Genomic DNA, 20,798 nt, shown 5'->3' with positions numbered 1-20,798 from the left:
CCTCGGGGGAATCTCAATATGACATTTAAATGTGCCACCGAACGCTTTCTCTGCATTTCCTCAAAACTGTTAACAGACATGGTGACTATACTAACGCCACTAAGATGGAAAACATTATTACCATATGTGTTGAGCAAAAGTAACGCAATAAAGCAACAATCTCAGGGAAAACCACAAAGACCATTAGGAAGATGGAGGAGTATATTCCATTTAAAACATCCTTTACAATACTCCACCATCGTTGTTAAAAGCATGTCATTTTGATGCATTCCTACATTCCCTCAGGGGAATCTCAATATGACATTTAAATGTGCCACCGAACGCTTTCTCTTCATTTCCTCAAAGCTGTTGACAGACAGAGTGACTATACTCAAGTCACTAAGATGGATAACATTATTACCATATGTGTTGAGGAAAAGTATCAGGTGTGTTATGTGACAGAAGAGTCTGTGCTAGGATGAAGGGCAAAGTTTATAAAATAGTGGTGAGGCCAGCCATGATGTACGGATTAGAGACAGTGGCAAGAGACAACAGGAAGCAGAGCTGGAGGTGGCGGAAATGAAGATGTTGAGGTTCGCTCTAGGAGTGACCAAGTTGGATAAAATTAGAAATGAGCTCATCAGAGGGACAGCCAAGGTTCGATGTTTTGGAGACAAAGTAATAGAGAGAGCAGACTTCGATGGTTTGGACACGTCCAGAGGAGTGATAGTGAGTATATTGGTAGAAGGATGATTAGGATGGAGCTGCCAGGCAAGAGAGCTAGAGGAAGACCAAAGAGAAGGTTGATGGATGTCGTGAGGGAAGACATGAGGGCAGTTGGTGTTCGAGAGGAGGATGCAGGAGATAGGCTTACATGGAAAAGGATGACGCACTGTGGCAACCCCTAAAGGGACAAACCGAAAGGAAAAGAAGAAGTTGAGCAAAACTAACGCAATAAAGCAACAATCTCAGGGAAAACCACAAAGACCCTTATGAAGTTCCAACTCTATGACAGATTCCAAATATAAGGCCTAGTATCACGTCGATTAATCATTCAATTGTTTTTTTTTTTGTTTTTTGGGGGGTTTTTTTGCACCCCATTGAATGTAACAAAAAATGCCACTAGAGCAACAATTGATTACTAGAAAGTCTGTTCGGAAGGCAGTGAAAATAAAAGATGAATTTGAATATAGAATTTGACTTCCAGTTCATGTTTTCCATTACGTGAATAAATATGAATTTAATAAAGTAGTACTTGAATAATTTCTATGTAATTTAGCTATGTTACATTACTCTGGTCAACAAGAAATTTAAAAATATCACATTGGTTTTGCTCAATCAGGTCAACTTTTCAAAGGATGGCCAGTTTTTCTTTACATGCAAAGGTATTTTTGCGTTACAGGGTCAAATACATGGAGGTTATACCCTGAATTATGAACAATGATGACATAACATTCAATTGACAGGTATTTACTTTTTATCAATGTCTACTATTCAATGTACCGTAAGTGAAGTTTGTAACATTTGATTAATAAACTGTGAACAACATAAAAGCCTGACCTGAACAAGATGTCATTTTCGGATTCAGCGATGCAAAATTGTCCAAAATGTGTTGAAAAAACATAGACAACTTACAAAACAAGAAATTTTGTAGCCCAGTGTTATTATTTGTAACATCTCCTCAGCTCTTCAAATGCATCATGGCAGTGAATGGGCCATGTCGTAATGTAGGAGAGAGTCAATATCAAAGTTGCCTTAGAGACTTTTCCAATTCACCCCACAAAAAGTTAGGATTTTCCATTAGCCTTCAATATTCACTGTATTAAATACAAACATTGTAGATGATATGCTGTCAGAAATGCAAATTGTTTAAGCTCGCGCTTTAAAAAAAATAAAAAACTAACTGTAAGCAGCCAATGTCCATGAAAACAGCAAAATATGTAAGCTTGCTGACATGGTGGACAATGACAAGGTGGACATTTTTGGATAATGTTAGCATTTAAATAGCACATGAAGACCTTCACCTAGCAAAATGATTCAGTTAACAAGCTGAGTATGTACTCTTTAACAAATATATTTAAAAATTCTGAAAGATTTTATGTCAATTGCTATTTCACCATGACAGAGTGGAGATGTTAAGCTTGACAACATCCAACTACACATATACTGTAACATGATGAAAATTACAAAACGTGTAAATAGTTACTCTGCAAATATTTACTCTGCAACAAGCCATTGTTTCAGCCTTTATAATGACAGGGTGGACAGCAATTTCAGGGACACATGCAGAGGGAAACGACCGTTCTACCACCTGAGGCATGCCACCCTCCAGTGCTGGTGCAATGCACTCCCCCCACCCCAGGCGGCAAGGTTGCCCAACTGGTTAGAGCGTCTGCCTCACAGTTTTGAGGACCGGGGTTCAACCGGCCCTGCCTGTGTGGTGTTTGCATGTTCTCCCCGTGCCTGCGTGGGTTTTCTCCGGGAACTCCGGTTTCCTCCCACATCCCAAAAACATGCGTGGTAGGTTAATTGAAGACTCTAAAATTGCCCGTAGGTGTGAATGTGAGTGCGAATGTTTGTTTGTTTATGTGTGCCCTGCGATTGGCTGGGAATCAGTTCAGGGTGTACCCCGCCTCCTGCCCGAAGATAGCTGCACTCCCGCGACCCTTGGATAAGCGGCTCAGAAAATGGATGGATGGATTGATGGAAGATCCACCCCCCAAAACTAGCCTATTTTATCATGTAAAAATATGTATATAATTCTTGATCTTCGGGTATTTTGGCAAAAGCATGCCACAGACCAGATAATAACAAACAAGGGAAGGGTTTTAAATAGTGAAAAAAATCACAGAGATTGCTTACTATATGACAAGATAAATTACTTAACTGTCTCCTCAATATCTGCTATAGGGGGTGAGGGGGGGCAGTTTGGTCTTTGTTACCAATTTCACTTTAACTAAAACCTTTCCATGACTCTCCTGCAAGAAACCAAAAAGGTGCAAGGTAGAATTTCAATTCAGGAGAGAACTACTCTGACAAAAGGCATATCTGCAACGCCCAGTCATGCTCTTCTTTTGTCCATTCATTGCTGGTGAATATAAAGGATAACCAGAGCAACACAAAGGTATTCTCAGTGCATTGATAATCGTTTTCCCAGAAGACATTCTTTGTTTTCAAGGCTATGGGCACAAAAGATGATGATTCAACAAAAGTAAGATCCTTATAAAAGTGGCTCTCAAAGAGGCTCGTTTTAAAATGCCAGAAAGGTGTAGTTGTTTGCTTTGTCTAAGAACTATATTTTCTTATGCATAACACTCTTTCCCTGGAAAACACAGGAACTGAATTCAACAAAGTGAGCTTTTCACATTGTTGTATTCAACTTCTGTATGTTGTTTGTTTTTGAGGATTGCTAAAATTTGCTGTCCAATTTATTCTAGACTGAGCAATCTAATTAAAACTCCCCCTAATTGACACAAATAAGATCAGCTATGTTCCAGTGATCAACTGAGTGAAACCACACACATAATGGTACGATAGTGCTTCTCTACCCATTCTTTTTCTACAAAATGTAGCTGCACTTCCAATATATTTAGCAAAGCAAATCAATGTGAGTATAGAATAGTTTAGCAGCAGCGTGCATGTTTGCTCACCCTCATATTGTGGATGGACACGAGGCGCATAGGATCCAAATTTGATCAACACAGGGATGTTGAGCCCTTGTCGCCCCCATTCAACCACGTGCAGTGACCCAGATGACACATCAGCTGAGTCAGATGGACGAACACTGCAAGTCAATTCTGCCACACCGCTGACCTTTCCACGCACCTCTGGCATTCTCCCATCAATAGTCCCTGTCGGGTTATGAGAAGTAAAATGATATGTTCTCAATTTTCATGTGACATGAGATTTTGTAAATAAAAATACACTCAATGGCGGGCAAATATCACAGAAAATATACAATAAATGTAGAGTTGCATGCAAATATACTTACAAAAGTGGCAAAAAAGAGCCACCACTAAAGGAGTCTGCAAGTAAGATCTTCTTGACCCCATAGCTGTCGTTCAAACAACCCGAAGCATGCTCAATCTGTTGGTAAAGGCACACAATTGTCATACCCACATTAATAACTTGACCGCAGACACACAAACAACCATCTGTGAAAATGCTACAGCTTGAAGTTCTATTTCTGTCATCATTTTACAGACACGGGAGAAAGGAGCGGTTTGATTTTTATATAGCTTTCAGTGATTGGAATTCATCCCATATCATTACACAAATGGGTATAGTTGCTTCTGCAGCCAGAAAACACCCTGGCCATTATATAAATGTCATAATGTTGTGTAAATCTTCCAATAGTCATGTGCATTATGACATCTTAGTGTTTTATTTAGAGCGCATCAATGAAGGCGTTTGGCTCATGCAGCACTCAAGGACGAAGATAAGCTGAGCTAGTGGCAGCCGATACTAAAGGATCAACGCATCAGTTCTCACTGCCACTCCCAGTGCTCAATTGAGACTTCTTCTTAGATTTGTGTGTGTGTGTGTGTGTGTCTGTGTGCGTGTGTGTATGTGTGTAAGTGCGCTTGCCTGTGTGTGTGCGTGCGTACACCTCAGGAGTCACCAACCTTTTTGAAACTAAGATCTACTTCTTGGGTACTGGTTAATGCGAAGGACTACCAATTATCTTTAACTGTTATTATTAATAACTAATGATATTCATGTATGTGAAGACACTTTCTCACAGTTTTCAAAAAAAGGAAACAGATAAATATCAATATGCAACACTTTATTTCTACAAATCTCTCACTTCTACAACAATACTAGGAAACCACAATGTCCCACCACTGGTGAAATATTATTAGAACCGGCCCACAGGCTACTCGTGATTCTTGAGGCCTGATTCACGAAATGCATGGGTGCAGTCAGTGAATCAGAATCATCTTTATTTGCCAAGTATGTCCAAAAACACACAAGGAATTTGTCTCCGGTAATTGGAGCCGCTCTAGTACAACAGACAGTCAATTGACAAAGAACACTTTTGAGACATAAAGACATTGACAAAAAACAAAACAGTCACTGAGCAATAAAGGGTTGCTAGTTATCTGGTAATGCCGGTACAGTTTTTTTTGTTTTTGACAATTGTGCAAAAAGCTGTCCGGCATTGTGAAAGGGTGAAAGGGGAATGGGGCAATAGTCGCTTAAATTATTCACACTATTTCCTTTATTATTGCCCATTTCCTCTTTTTGTCACAATCAACATCTTCCATGACAATCACACCATGTTTTAGCTAATACAGTACAATATACAGAATGTGGCGCCTCAAAACGTGCAATGTTCAAATCGCTTAGTGTACGGCGTTCAGTCGCCAGTTATAAGTTTTTCCGCGATGCTCCATTTCAATGGCATTCAGTCACGACAATCGGTGTGTGCCCTAGAGCCTTTAGTTCCCTACATGAATGTTACATATTCACAGTTCTCTATTTCCAAGTTTGTGGAGACAGCTTGGCCCTTTTCTTTTCCAGCATGACTGTGCCACAGAGCACAAAGCAGGCTCTATAAAAGGTGTGGGTTGGATGGCTCAACCCCATCCAGCTATGGGACGAACTACAACAAAGTTTGTGAGGCCCTCTATTCTTCTAACATCAGTGACCTCTGACCCTGCCAATTCCAGGTAGCCTTCCCAGGAGAGTGGAAGCTGTTAGCTTTGATATATAATAGAATCTAAAAGGTTACCTACTCAATATTTTTTCCCCACTCCTGGTAGGTGTAATGATCAGGTGTTGTTGCCTAAAGTTTCAAAACTAATTACAAAATGCCCTATTCACACAACATGAGTGAGGATGAAAGACATTTCCGAGAAAGATCCTTTGTATTTCCGGCATCGTATCAAGGGCATAGATAGATTGGGGAGAGGAAAATTATACAAGAGCTTACACAGCATCCTTCTAACCCACCTCTACTTGTAAAGCAAAGGCTTCCAGCCACGAAGCTATTGTCACAGCTCTTTGTCAATGAAAGTCACATTGAGGGAGTGCATGGCCCACACAAAGGATAATAACTGAGATCAAGAGACATTCTCCCCTGACAAGTGGGAGTTCCCTAGTGTTGACACTCATTCTGACACTATTGTCTTCCAACGACTAGTAGACAAAATACCCTTTCACAAAGTTTAATATAGTCCAATCCCTGCTTGAACAAAAGTGTATTGACTTAATGCCGCCAAAGTCATCCGACTGCAATGGTTCCATGCCATAACAGATATACTGTCAGCTGGGTTTAAGACGCCAAGAAAATAAGGGCACCATGAGAGATCGTGTATGCGATGCCCCTGGCCGATGTTTAAAGAAGTTGATGCTGATGTTGTTTTTGAACAGATGAGTTAGCAGATTTATCTGGGCTGGATAACAAGTTGTAGTAGATTCCCCAAACAGTATTCTGTGGCGGTTGTCAAGCTGTGGGCCAGATGGACTTTATTGCCTTGGTGACATCAAGATCGAAGTTCCGGCGCAAGACACGGACTGGTGACCGTTGTCCAAGTGGAGGTTAATCACTGTAGGTGGCTCAACTGTGGCCTGGACAGTTGCAAACTGAGTCGCAGATGCTCAGATGCAGAGTATTGGAGGAGTGCTATCCACACATACGATCTGGTAATCCATCCATCCATCCATCCATTTTCTACCATTTATCCGAGGTCGGGTCGCAGGGGCAGTAGCTTTAGTAGGAACGCCCAGACTTCCCTCTCCCCAGCCACTTCATCCAGCTCTTCCGGGGGGATCTCGAGCCGTTCAAAACAGGCTAAGTTCCAGAGGTGTTGGGGTGTAATTATTGATCCTTGTGGTATTTTGATTTCATAAACCTAATATTAAGACACCTGGGAACTCTTTTAAATTGAGGGAAGAAAAAAAAAACACTATCTTACATTTAACAATAAGCATTTGCAAGTACCAGTAACCCTGAAAATATATTACTTTCATGATTTGTTCTGTTCATCTACAACGAAGGAACTGCTTCATAAGGTGCGGAAAGTGAAAAATACCATGAAAATGGGTACCATCCGTCTGAGCTTTCTTGAATAAATAAAAAAAAGAAAGAAAGAAAGGTTGCAGCGTCAATGTTTGTTTTGACTGTCAGAGCTACTCTTGTCTTCATAACCCAAAGAAATAGCAAAATGTTCTTCCAAAGTGCAGGGAGAACAAAAAGAAATACCCAGATGAGAAAATACCAAACGACAGCCGCTGACATATGACTGCCTGCTTGTCATTTCCCATGACATCATCAATTATACGACTGCCTGCAAAGCCTCAACAAGGACAGTGACAGTGGAACACTCACATCAAACAAGGATTTTTCCCAGATGGGTCATTTACAGAAGAAACCTCAACAAAATCAACTATGGTAAAATTGTTTTAAAGATGGGAATTGATTAATTATATATTCACTTTTTATAGGTAAAAATAATTCAAAATCGCCCCCAAAAAGGTCAGACGAACTACTGGAACAGATGGTGTTCAACTACCAAGGTTTCACTGTTATTTAAATGAATAACATATTCATTTCTGTACAATAACATATACTTAATTGATTGAGTGTTAGTCTGTTGTATCAATTAAAGGTGCCATATTTTACCAAACCAAATTTTTTTTAGTATTTGCGATGTAATAGTGGCTCTATGGTGCCTCAGTAAACATGTGAAATATGAATTAAAATCGCCCATGCATTCCTGAGTTCGACACCATTTTCTGCCGAGAGGCCTGAAATCAGGTCATTCAAATTTCTTGAGCTTACTATATATATGTCACTTGCGAAGATCTCCGCCTACCTCTCAGCTCCTGAGCCAACGCTTTTTATATAACAAACACGTGTATTCTCAGAAGTGGGTCTTCTACACGGAGGCAACCAATCAGAGGAAAATGGTCAATCTTGGCCAAAAATTGACAAAGCGGATACAAAATTGGGTCAAACAGAAGTAGCTGTCAGAGGGACCTTTTCTGGACACTCGTATCACAAAACCAAGGTGATTTTTAAAATTAAATTGACACTTTTATAGTAAGTCCATGTTAGGCTAAATTCACACGGCAGGGCATTCTTTTGTTAAATCCAATCTTTTTAGACAATCACATGAAAACAAATTCGACTTCTACTTTGGATGGAACGCGTCGGTGACATCACATCCATGCGCACAAAATAGGACGTCACATTACGCATGCGCACAACCACGAGTCACCATGTTGACAGAAGTAAATACGGCACCTCACATATGTTTCCTCATGACACATTTGTGGAGATTTCAAGGATTTTGTGCAACCGGAGCCAACATTTTCTTAAATTCATCAGTTCGAAAGCATCTTCTTTTCGCCACTGACTGCTTGCTGCCCTTTCACCCGTCATTCCCATTTTGTGGCGTGTCTGTTTTACCCAACAATTGTGACGTTTGTCGCCGTTTGATCACATGCAGGTCGAATGCGTGCCATGTGAGCGTCCATACTCCACTCGCGTCGGATACATATCCGATTTATATCCACATATGAAAGAGGCCTGGGTTGGATGTGAAAAAATTGGAATTGTACTGATCACATTGACCTGAAAAAAAAAATCAGACACATGTCACACTGGGGTAAAAAATCTGAATTGACCTGTATTGTGAACAGCCTTAGAGAGTCACTCTAAGGAGGTCTAAATAGCAAAAATATCAGACCTTTAAATGATTACTGTATTGTTGTTTTAGTACTGCATGTCTAAAGATAAAAACAAATATGACTTAGCTTTAGATCAACACATCACACTCAGAAAATAAAATTCATCAAAGTTATGCCGTGTAATCTATTTCCTACACTGCTTGTCCTCATTAGTCTGCTCGGGCAGGGTACACCCTGGACTGGTTGCAAGTATATCGCAGGGCACATATATATATCTAGATACATATAGCTGCAGCCCTAGAGGTAACCACTCGTTCACCATGCCAAGTAGAATTTGTTATGTATATGAAAAAAAAGCAGAAGAAAATAAGTTTCATTCTGGTCTGAAACTGCAAAAAATTACACCACATTGAATGCATCACTTGGAGGCGAATTAGGTTTTCCAGTATAGTCTCTTGACACGTGGCTGATGTTAAAATAAGATAAGGCTAAAGCCGAGATTTGAACGACTGGGAGGCAAACATGCGAACCACTAAACTACTATGCAGCCCATGCAAACAGCAATGTCAAATTTTGGTAGGAATATGACAGACACAAGACCGGGACACTGTATTTTCAATACAATGGACTTTCCACTGGTTATTGCCTACTGCAACTTTTGCCAACTGCCAACAATCTGTTGCCAGCTAAGACTTCCCATTTAGGCAAGGTCGCAATGTAAGTAACCTGTGTGGGTGACGTAGTCTCGCCGGTTATGATGTGGGACGAGAGTTCATCAGTGTGTGAGAAGTACAAGTACAGAAGCACAACATGAATGAAAACGATAAATGAAGAAGGCATCCACAGGCCTTCTACTGGGTTCTCTGTGGAAGAAGGTAAATCACATCCAGGAACAGCAGTCTCCCTTCTACAGTCCAGATCAAACCTGGAAAATCCCGGTGATAACAGCAAAATAACTGTATAAAACTAAGATAAGCTGATTGTGGTAATTAACACAGCACAGTGATACGGCTATGTTATTTACCGTACCACTGGCCAGTGACCTGAACTAAAACCAAGTCGTGCTGAAGCAGCACACCGGACTATAAAAAGGTAAACAACAATGAAAAGTTCTCCGTTTAAAGTTGGGTATCAAAATATATTGTTACAGTTTGCCATAAAACAAACGCATCCAATAAATTGTGTTGAAGGTTTTTTCCCAGAGTAAAAGACTCTCCACCTCATAAACCTCATCTGTGATATTGTAACTCATTTAACTAATATGTTAAGGCTAATTTGACTGATAGAATACTTTTTTAAACCTCTATAGAATCAGTTGATACCAAGCCTAGGAAGAACAGACTTTCCAATACTTTCTGACACAGCCAATATGCAAAGCAAAGATGTTTAATTTGTGAGCACAATGTTGATGGACACTTTTATTCCACTCTGCAAGATATAGCGGAAATGAAAGAGTTCGCTTTTTGCAGCAGAAGTGAAAAAGTTGTCAGCAGAGGTGCTCCCTCAAAGAACAAGAGCAAGTGGGGGAGGGTTGATAAGTCATAAATCTTTTGGAAAATAATAACTCAGTTTGTGTCAAATATGAATTAGGCAGTCAAAGTTAGATTAATGATCTGTGGCATATTTTCTTGATTGCAGCCTGCCAAGGAGTCAGTGTGAGAAATACATCACAATGTTTACATCACAAATATTGTTGTTGGAATATTTTCCTTTCTGCCTCTGAATGTTAGCATGCACCACATCATGATGCACACAGTAAAGCGATGGCAACATGTACAGCAGCAATATAATGAAATGCATCAAATCTAGTTGTACATATAGGATGCATACCTCTAAACAGCATTGAGTGCAGTTAAGTGGGATTTTGAAGTCCAGTGGACCCCCGCATATTTGCAGTTCGGCATCCTTGTATTCACCAATTCACACTTTTTTCCACAATTTATTTTCCCATTTTTTGCCCCAATTTTTACATTTTCTTTTCATTCTTATTTTTGTTTTCATTTTTTAGTTAATTTTTTTGGGGGGGGGGGCAAACCGCAAAAATGCTTATTGGCAGTTTATTCAAGAATTTGGGGGGGGTTAACTTTTTTTTTCTTTTTTTCCCCAATGCAATTATAGTGGGGGTAAATTATCCATGGATTTTTGCGAGTCGCGGTACGGCCTGGTCCCAATCTACAACGAATAGCCTCACATAATTTTCAGTGCATGTCCAACATAAGCCAAGTCCCCCTGTTAAGTCAGAATTCTCTACTACTTTACTCGGGATGCACCGATACCAATACCAGTATCTACAGTATAGACGACACCACAGTCATCGGCCTCATTAAAGACGGTGACGAGTCTGCGTATCGACAGGAAGTGGAATGGCTGGAGCTGTGGTGGGGCCGACACAACCTGGAGCTGAACATGCTCAACACTATAGAGATGATCATGGACTTCAGGAGGCATCTTTCGCCGCAGCTACCCTTCACGCTGTCCAACTGCCCTGTGTCAACTGTCAAGACCTTCAAGTTCCTCGGAATTAGTCTCTCAGGACCTGAAGTGGGAGACCAATACCAACTCCATCTTCAAAAAGGCACAGCAGAGGATGTACTTCCTGTGGCTTCTGAGGAAGCACGGCCTGCCACGGGAGCTGTTCAGGCAGTTTTACACAGCAGTCATTGAATCAGTCCTGTGTTCATCCATCACAGTCTGGTTTGGTGCTCCCACAATAAAGGGCAAACTCCGACTACAATGGACTGCTGAAAATTTTGTCTGTTCCCCCTACCCATCCTTGAGGACTTGCACGCTGCCAGAACTAGGACAAGAGCATGCAAAATCCTCTTGGACCCTCCACATCCTGGTCACCACCTCTTCCAGCTCCTTCACTCAGGTCGGCGCTATCGAACAATGCAAACTAGAACTAGCAGACATTCCAACAGCTTATTTCCTCTTACCATTAACTTCTTAAACAGTTAACATACAATTCCATTGGAACATGCTGCCAATTTTATCTTGAGATTGTAGTCGCATCTCTGTCAGGCCAATTATACATTATTCGTGCACTCACTGTAGAAGTCTCACCACTCTACATCTGTTGTTGACCAATACTTGCAACACATATGCTTGAGAAGTATCTGCACCATTTGCACAATTGACAATGGTCACTGCACCAGACTATTGTTGTATTAGCCATTTCAAACTGCTCTAAATTGCTCGAGGACTCGGCATCATTTGTACAATTGTCACACAAAAAAATAATGTATCGGCATTACCACATTACTGGTAACCTTTTATTGCTCAGTGACTGTACATAACTTCAGTTTTACATAGTGCCCATTAGTGTTTAAACTGAGACACCATATAATATAACTTTATTTATAGAGCCCTTTAAAGAACAGCCATCGCTGTAAGTGTTGTACATAATAAAGATCAAACATAAAACACAATAAATAAAATATTATTTCCTTTACTAAAATTACTTTTTTTGTTTTGTTTGTCCTGTTCAGCTGTTAGGTCAAGCAGAATGGAGGATCTGTATCCCTTTTATGCTGGAACAGTTTTAATGTGTCACAGTGGAGTTTTTAAGCTGCCACTGTGGTTTCGTTTAATATTATAATGGATGTTTATTTAGAATCAGAGTCGATCAGTCGAACAGAACAAAGTTTCTTGAGGGGAGAGAGAAACGAAGACAAAAGACAAAGCACTAATCGTAAACAGGATTAGAAAAGTAAATCATTACATATGTACAAACATTAGATATGAGTGTTGTATGAGGCTGTTGTGCTACACCCTGTGAGGGAAGGAAAGGACAAGATAGAACAGGAGAAGAAGCATGCAGGACAAGGGTCATGAAAATTACTTATCAAGCACTTTAAAGCACAACCACAGCTGTAACAAAGTGCTGTACATATTAAAGATCAATCATGAAACACAATAAATAAATATGATATGCTCTACTCAAGTTACAGTACGAATGTCAAGTTAGGAATGAAAATTACTGACTGAAACCATTGGTAAAACCTCCCATGACGCTGTGTTAACCTTGGTTGTACTTGTTTGACTTTTGTTCTTTTTAGGGACCCCATACTATCAAATAACCTATGAGAGCTAATGCTTCTGTTTCACAATAAGGCTCAGCTTTGATTGACACTGTTCGAAAGGCATTCATTTAACAAAATGCTGAAAAAAAGACCACCAGACTACATATGGAGACAGGGAAGGAGAAATGTCAGTTTTATTTTTTTTTACCTGTGGTGGGATTCAAACTCTTAACCTGTGGTTCCAAAGCCCACGTCCTTATGGATGAGCAATTGCTGATACTAATTATAACAGTACTGTACCATGAGTACTATCTCTCCTTGAGCCGTCCCCTTATCGTGGTGGAGGGGTTTGTGTGTCCCAATGATACTAGGAGCTAAGTTGTCTGGGGATTCACGCCCCTGGTAGGGTCACAAAGGCAAAAAGGTCCTAGGTGAAGGACCAGACAAAGCATGGCTCCAAAAACCCCTATGATGAACAAAATATATGGATCTAGGTTTCCCTTGCCCGGACGCGGGTCACCGGGGCCCCCCTCTGGAGCCAGGCCTGGAGGTGGGGCTCAAAGGCGAGCGCCTGGTCGCCGGGCCTGCAGCCAGGGTAGCCTCCCTCCGTCTTCGGGTGGGCGGACAGGTCCTGACTGTTATTTGTGCCAATGCACCAAACAGCAGTTCAGAGTACCCACCCTTTTTGAGTCCTTAGAGGGTGTGCTGGAGAGCGCTCCCGCTGGGGACTCCATCATTCTGCTGGGGAACTTCAATGCTCACGTGGGCAATGGCAGTGAGACCTGGAAGGGGAGGAAGAGGAAGCAGAGTCTGGGGTATCTGAGGCGGGCTCTCCTATCTCTGGGGCAAGGTCCCGGGGGTGGATGAGATTCGCCCGGAGTTCCTCAAGGCTCTGGATGTTGTAGGGCTGTCCTGGTTGACACGCCTCTGCAACATCGCATGGACATCAGGGACAGTGGCTGTGGATTGGCAGACTGGGGTGGTGGTCCCCCTTTTTAAGAAGGGGGACCGGAGGGTGTGTCAATCAATATTCAATAATCAATACTTGACTCCGCCAAGGCTGCCCTTTGTCACCAATTTGTCACCATAACTTTTATGGACAGAATTTCTAGGCGCAGCCGAGACGTAGAGGGGGTCCAGTTTGGTGGCCTCAGTATTGCATCTCTGCTTTTTGCAGATGATGTGGTTCTGTTGGCTTCATCAGGCCGTGATCTCCAACTCTCACTGGAGCAGTTCGCAGACGAGTGTGAAGCGGCTGGGATGAGAATCAGCACCTCTAAATCTGAGACCATGGTCTTTAGTCGGAAAAGGGTGGAGTGCCCTCTCCAGGTCGGGGATGAGATCCTTCCCCAAGTGGAGGAGTGCAAATATCTTGGGGTCTTGGAAGAATGGAATGGGAGATGGACAGGCGGATCGGTGCAGTGTCTGCAGTGATGCGGTCTTTCTATCGGTCTGTTGTGGTGAAGAAGGAGCTAAGCCGAAAGGTGAAGCTCTCAATTTACCGGTCGATCTACGTTCCTACCCTCACCTATGGTCATGAGCTGTGGGTCGTGACCGAAAGAACAAGATCCCGGATACAAGCGGCCGAAATGAGTTTCCTCCGCAGGGTGTCCGGGCTCTCCTTTAGAGATAAGGCGAGAAGCTCGGCCATCCGGGAGGGGCTCAGAGTAGAGCCGCTGCTCCTCCGCATTGAGAGGAGCCAGATGAGGCGGCTCAGGCATCTGTTTAGGATGCCTCCTGGACGCCTCCTTGGTGAGGTGTTCCGGGCAAGTCCCACTGGGAGGAGACCCTGGGGACGACCCAGGATACGCTGGAGAGACTACGTCTCTCGGCCTACCTGGGAACGCTTCGGGATCCCCTCGGAAGAGCTAGAGGAAGTGGCTGGGGAGAGGGAAGTCTGGGCTTCCCTGCTGAGGCTGCTGCCCCCGCGACCCGACCTCGGCTAAGCGGAAGACAATGGATGGATGGATGTACCAAGAGCTGTTTCATATTGGCCCCTCTCACATAGTGAAATCGGGGAACTAAAACGTCAGAATGAATTCCACACCGCTGTAAACTACAACCTAGGACTGCATGATATTGGAAAAAAATGACATTACGATTTTCTTTCAACCTGCAATATACAGTATATTGCAATGTAAAATAATACAGGATCAGTGTTGGGAAAGTTCATTTTCTATGCAAACTAGTTCAGTTTATAGTTGATAATTCAACATTTTTAACTAAGTTCACCGGTCCAAAAATGAACGAGTTCACAGTTCTTTTTTTCCCCCCAATATGTTGCTGACGGGCTATTACCCTCAAAATAAGGGCATTTCATTTCCCTATTGTTGACATCCATTCAGTCCATAAGAGTAGCAGCTGCAGCTTTCGCCCTACAATCTCAGAAGTCTGAGGAAAAACGTGTTGCTTGAATGCTGTTTTTTAAATGAGGGATTAAACAAAAGTAGGACTTTTGGCCTTATGTGCAAACAAAAACATGTAGTTGGGCTGTGTGAGGCTACAGGGAGAAGCGATAGCAAGGGTGGAGGACTTCAAATACTTGGGGTCAAACATCCAGATCATTAGAGAGTGTGGTCAGGAAGTGAAGAAACGGGTCCAAGCAGGTTGGAACAGGTGGAGGAAGGTGTCAGGTGTGTTATGTGACAGAAGAGTCTCTGCTAGGATGAAGCGCAAAGTTTATAAAACAGTGGTGAGGCCAGCCATGATGTACGAATTAGAGACAGTGGCACTGAAGAAACAAGAGGAAGCAGAGCTGGAGGTGGCGGAAATGAAGATGTTGAGGTTCGCTCTAGGAGTGACCAGGTTGGATAAAATTAGAAATGAGCTCATCAGAGGGACAGCCAATGTTCTATGTTTTGGAGACAAACTTAGAGAGAGCAGACTTCAATGGTTTGGACAGGTCCAGAGGAGAAATAGTGAGTATATTGGTAGAAGGATGGAGGATGAGGATGGAGCTGCCAGGCAAGAGAGCTAGAGGAAGACCAAAGAGAAGGTTGATGGATGTTGTGAGGGAAGCCATGAGGGCAGTTGGTGTTCGAGAGGAGGATGCAGGAGATAGGCTTACATGGAAAAGGATGATGTGCTGTGGCGACCCCTAAAGGGACAAGCCGAAAGGAAAAGAAGAAGAAGATCATTGTACAAATGTATATAATATGTGGCCATTTTTTTATTTTATTTTAATAAAGTGATCATGTTGATAATAATCAGGTTCTCCTCCTCACAAACCGATAGACTTCTTGTATGTATAGTATTCTTTAATATAAAACAAAAAGATCTTTTGTCGTGTTTTTATTTCATGGCTGCCCCCAAGTCTGAAAGGCTGAGAAACAATTACACAGGCTGTCAACAGCTGCAGCATGTCTTCCAACACACTCCCATGCTTCAACAAACAGCACAACGTTCAAACACTTTTTCACAGTCAAAGTCAATAGGAAGGGTGAAAATCCACTGTAAATTGCGTTTATCGCTGTCTGACTTGACATCCTGATGTTTCTATCCCCCTCCTTTCACCTTTGTACAAGCTTTCGGAAGTTTATTCATGAATGCATAAATAGATCCAAATGGAGACTGTCTGTTACAATGTTTAAGCAGCAGGGACTTCCACTATTTGGCACATAATGATCAGCTGATTGTCTTGTCCGTTCCAGTTGACTCCCCCTCGATAACTCATCAAAATTAAGTTGATTAGATGAAAATAAAGCAAGCCTGCACAATATCTGACATCTGAAGTGGGGGCCAACAATGCAAATCAATCGAAATGTTGTTTACTGTATGTTGCTACTGGAAGACAATGTTTATGGCAGAATAATTATGTAATTAAGAGAAACAGGGGGTTCATAATGTCTTCTGTGGAGGGAAAGAAAAGGGAAAATTATGGCAAAGACAGCAAGAAGACAGATGTGAGGAAAACGCATTATGTGCCAACAAAATTATCTGAATGAAAACTCAAACTGACAAAGGTGAAACACATGGCATGGTAACATAGCTTAGATAGTCCCTTGATATTTGCTAAAATAAGCTCTTACGTCCATGCTGACTAACACATACATAAGCATAAGCTTGGTCACAGCACAACAAAACATTTAAAAGTATCATAAATGGGAAGGTGATTCGTGAAAGAAAGCCACCTATATCATGCCGATTTATTAACTGGCACAAATAGAGATGGTGACAGACAAGCTGTAGCAAAGTGCCAGTGTTGCTGTTTTAATCTACATAAGGAGAGAAATTGAGGACCAGCTGATTGATTACAGTTCTGTAACGCATCTCTCAGCAGTTCCGCCCCCTCTAACTGGAAAAGTAACAATAAAGGGGATCCCACGTTTGTTTTTTGATTAAATTCCATTTCCTCTACCATGAATTATTCCACTTTCTTTTCTTGTTTGCATCAAAACGTACTGAATGTCCTTTAATAATGTCCTAAGTATTGATTTAAACAGTGACTATACTGCATCCTAGAGGAAACATGAATCACTATCTGTTTGTTCATTGACTTTGTACTTTTTCAAGGCTGCTTCTGACAGCGGGTTCAACTAGAAATGAACCTCTCAGTAAAGTCAAAGTAGGGAAACAAAAAAACACTGTGATGGCACTAAAATAGAATGAGTTGTGTGTTTGGTAAAAGGATACATGCATCCATCCTCTATACTACTTTTACTGCTCAGGGATACAGGGAAGCTGGAACCTATTCCAGTTGACTAAAGGTGAGAGGTGGAGTGCATCCAGGACAGATCTTCAATTAGTCACAGTACAGATTAAGAAAGACCGCCAACTCCTCACACTAACAATCATACCTACAGGAAATTAAAGCCCCATTTCCAACAAGTGGTAAGGTTTGGTTCAGTTTGGTAGAGTATGCCTTTCTTTGCCTTTCCACTGTCAAATGTCCCAAAATATCCAATCCACCTATTGCTTTTTTTCAGCATTCTCTGTAGTGTAGTGGTATCAGCCAATCAGCAGAAGAGCCTTCAACGGTTTTAGGATCAATACCGCAGATCTGGATGTTGTTTTTTTTTTCATGGGGTCAGTGAATCTTTTCTTTGGAGTCCCATGAGGTCGATAGTCATCACAAAGCTCTGAGTACAGAACAATCTTAGTCAGGCATACCTAAAACATGGTCAAACCAACGAAGTTGGCGTTGATGTAGAATGGCTTCGATGCTTGACAGTCCACATTTGCAAACAATCTCAATGTGGGGAACATGATCGCTCCAAGAGATCTTTTTTTGGAGGCAACAGATGTGAAAAGTCTCCTACAAACTGTTCGGTAAACAGCTATTTTAGTGTGACGGTATGTCGAGTGGCTGAAGAAAATATGTTCTTTGAGGCGCCCAAAAGCAGCTGCAGCGAGACAAATACAATTTTGCACATCTGAGTCAATGGTACCAGAATATTAAATTATACTACCAAGATATTTAAACTGATTGACATCTTTCGGAGGCCTGTCATCAATTTGAACCAGAACAGGAGGGTCACTACTCTGGAAAATTCTCAAAATTTCTGTTTTACTCTCCTTCACCAACATCCCGGCTCGTGTCTAGCTGATGACAGCGTGGATTGTAAAAGGAGTGCTTGTCACAAGAGACCAGCACTGCATCATCACAAATTGTTGTAGTTCATACACAGAGTGGCAGCTGGTGCGGGTTTTGGCTTTGAGGTGACGTAGGTTCAGAAGTCCTCCATCGAAGTGGGTACGAAGGTGCACTCCATCCTGAGGATCCATATTGTGCCAAGTAAGGAGTGATACAAGCAACAACGTAGGTCTTGAACAGGATGGGAGCAATGACACCCCCCTGTTTAATGTCAACATTGACATCGAAAGGCTGAGAGAGAGAGCTCTGGCTTACAACACATGCTTTCATGGAATTATGCCTTCATGGAATCATCATGGAAACATGGCCTTGCTGCTGATCTATCTCAACGGAGACACCTGGTACAAGTCCAGATAAACAAATTTGAAGAGGAGCGAATTCAAGCTATCTGGATCGATGAGTCCCACATCAGCCTCTATCCTACACAAAATCATTCACTTGCCCTTCCTGTGGACTTCATTCCTGTAAATCAGTTATTGGACTCACATCTATGGAGCAATGAGTGAGGAGGACGTCGTCGTCGTACCGACAGACAATCTTAGTTGGTAGCAGCCAGAGATGGGTAGTTATAAACTTAATTTACTCCATTGCATTTACTTAAGTGACCTTTTGGATAAATTGTACTCGCCAGAGTAGTCTTAATGTAACATTTTATTGTCACTTGAGTATTTATGTTAAGAAGAAACACTAATTTTGCTTGCATTGCGCTTGTATGAAGAGATCCGCCAGTATCAGCATCTTTATAATTAAACTTTAAAGGAAAATAGATAGATAGCCAGATGACTCAAAACTCCTGAAGTGAACTATCCCAAACATTACAACAAACAAATGGGCAGTATATTTTTACTTTTGCAGTGCTGACATTTGGATCATTTGTGCGCATGCCTGGTACGCGTACCAACTTGAATCCAGAAATGTAGTATGAATGGAACCAGGTGCGCATCCAAGTTTCATGTGCAATGTGCGGCATGCAATGTGGAAAGTGTGATTTGGCCTTAAGGTGGAGCTGGGCTCGCTGCAAGATTAGTCAATAAGGGACTTGTCACTGCCTTCTTAGAACTGAAATGGAGAACAATCGTTTAAAACAAAAGTGGATTACGATGGGGAGACGATTCAAAGATTACAGATAATGTCAGGACACAGCTCCTCCATACAGTGTCCCATGTATCTTCTTAGTTCAATTCAGTGGCAATTTAGACAATGTCCTGTGGCAATAATGTCACATTATTCTCGTAACTGACACCGCTTTCACCACCCCTCCTTCACTCCCTGTGGAAACACAAGCCAGCTAAAGTTTACCCCTCTGAACTGAAATGTAATTGTTTGTGGATAGATGGCCCAAGTGTTGTTCTCACTGAACCTAATATACTTGTTTTATACAGTAACTGTGTGAGAAATCCAGAGGGAGCAAGAACATGCAAGATCTAAGTTAACACATATTCCAACCCCAAGCGTTTTGATGTAAAGCTACAGTGCGAGCCCTCTTCAACTGTGCTGCTTTAGTCAAGCGATAAGATGAGATATGACAAAAATGTCCAAGGTGCAGAACTCTATCTTGATACTTGAGTAATAGTCCTTCGTGAGTGGGATCCGCCCATCTATCAATTCATCATTCAATGTTCTGTACCTCTTATCCTGTATCCCATGGAACAGTGATATTTATAGAATCCGCAATTAACACGTGCAAGCAAAAATCAGGAATTACGTGATTTTTCCACTATAATATGATAATATAATTGAAAATGTGCAACAGTAAAGTATGCATTCATACTGGATATTATTACGAAATAAGTCTTACCTTTTGGCTCACAAAACAAAGGTGGCCATAAGAAGCTTGTGTCGAATTCCTTCCATGTCTAAAAATCAATGTTTAAAATGTTGTTCAATCTCGATAGATACAATAACCACTAAATGGAATTGGTGGTGAAAGACAATCCAATGTGTAGTTTGTAGAAAACGGAAGGACGTTCTGGGGTTCCGGTATTTCTCATCCCTGAGTCGAGGGTTTACAACTCTGACAAGAATAATCTCAGTCAATCTCAATTTCATATTTCAAGGTCACATCTATCGATCGGTCCAACACGCCTTACATGCTACCAGTCATCCATTCATCAATCCATTTTCACTTATCCTCACTAGGCTTTCTGTTGAGCTGGAGCCTATCCTGTTTACCATTTCGGTAAGAGGTGGGGTACACCCTGAAATGGTCACCTGCCAATCGTATGGTACACAAGACAAGACAAGCAAGCATTCACACTTACATTCACACCTATGGACCATCTTAAGTCTTCAGGGAACCTAAAATACAGCTCTGAGGTATGGGGTTGTAATCTCGGCTCCGGCCTTCCTGTAGAGAGTTTGTATAATCCCTCCATGTTTGCGTGGGTTTACTCTGAGCACTTCGGCTGCCTTCCACAATTCAAAATAATGCTTAAAGGGTCAACTGAAGAAAATGTATTGAGTGATTGATTTGCTTGCCTTACTGACACGTCTCCTCTCTCCTCCCCACCTCTTTTCTTTCTCAGAGCGTGGGCTAGGTGGCAATGAGCCAATTTAGGATGCTGCTG

The 20,798-nt window shown here is 41.7% G+C and overlaps 1 protein-coding gene across 3 annotated transcripts in view; it reads right to left on the bottom strand.

Annotated features, from left to right (window-relative positions):
• The window catches only part of igsf9a (immunoglobulin superfamily, member 9a), a 57,898-nt gene that overhangs the window by 33,765 nt on the left and 3,335 nt on the right, over positions 1–20,798 (bottom strand). For all 3 annotated transcript variants that reach the window (XM_061698676.1, XM_061698677.1, XM_061698678.1), the window contains exons 2-3: positions 3,971–4,065; positions 3,630–3,830 (exon numbers count right to left, since the gene is read on the bottom strand). In XM_061698676.1, coding sequence (XP_061554660.1) covers positions 3,630–3,830; positions 3,971–4,031 — 262 coding nt within the window. In that variant the 5' untranslated portion in view covers positions 4,032–4,065. The remainder of the gene's footprint in view (positions 1–3,629; positions 3,831–3,970; positions 4,066–20,798) is intronic.

This window comes from Phycodurus eques, chromosome 15, assembly GCF_024500275.1.
Source record: "Phycodurus eques isolate BA_2022a chromosome 15, UOR_Pequ_1.1, whole genome shotgun sequence".
Taxonomy (NCBI): Eukaryota; Metazoa; Chordata; class Actinopteri; order Syngnathiformes; family Syngnathidae; genus Phycodurus; species Phycodurus eques.
The sequence above is the reverse complement of the archived record's forward strand: the minus strand, read 5'-3'. Positions and strand labels throughout refer to the sequence as shown.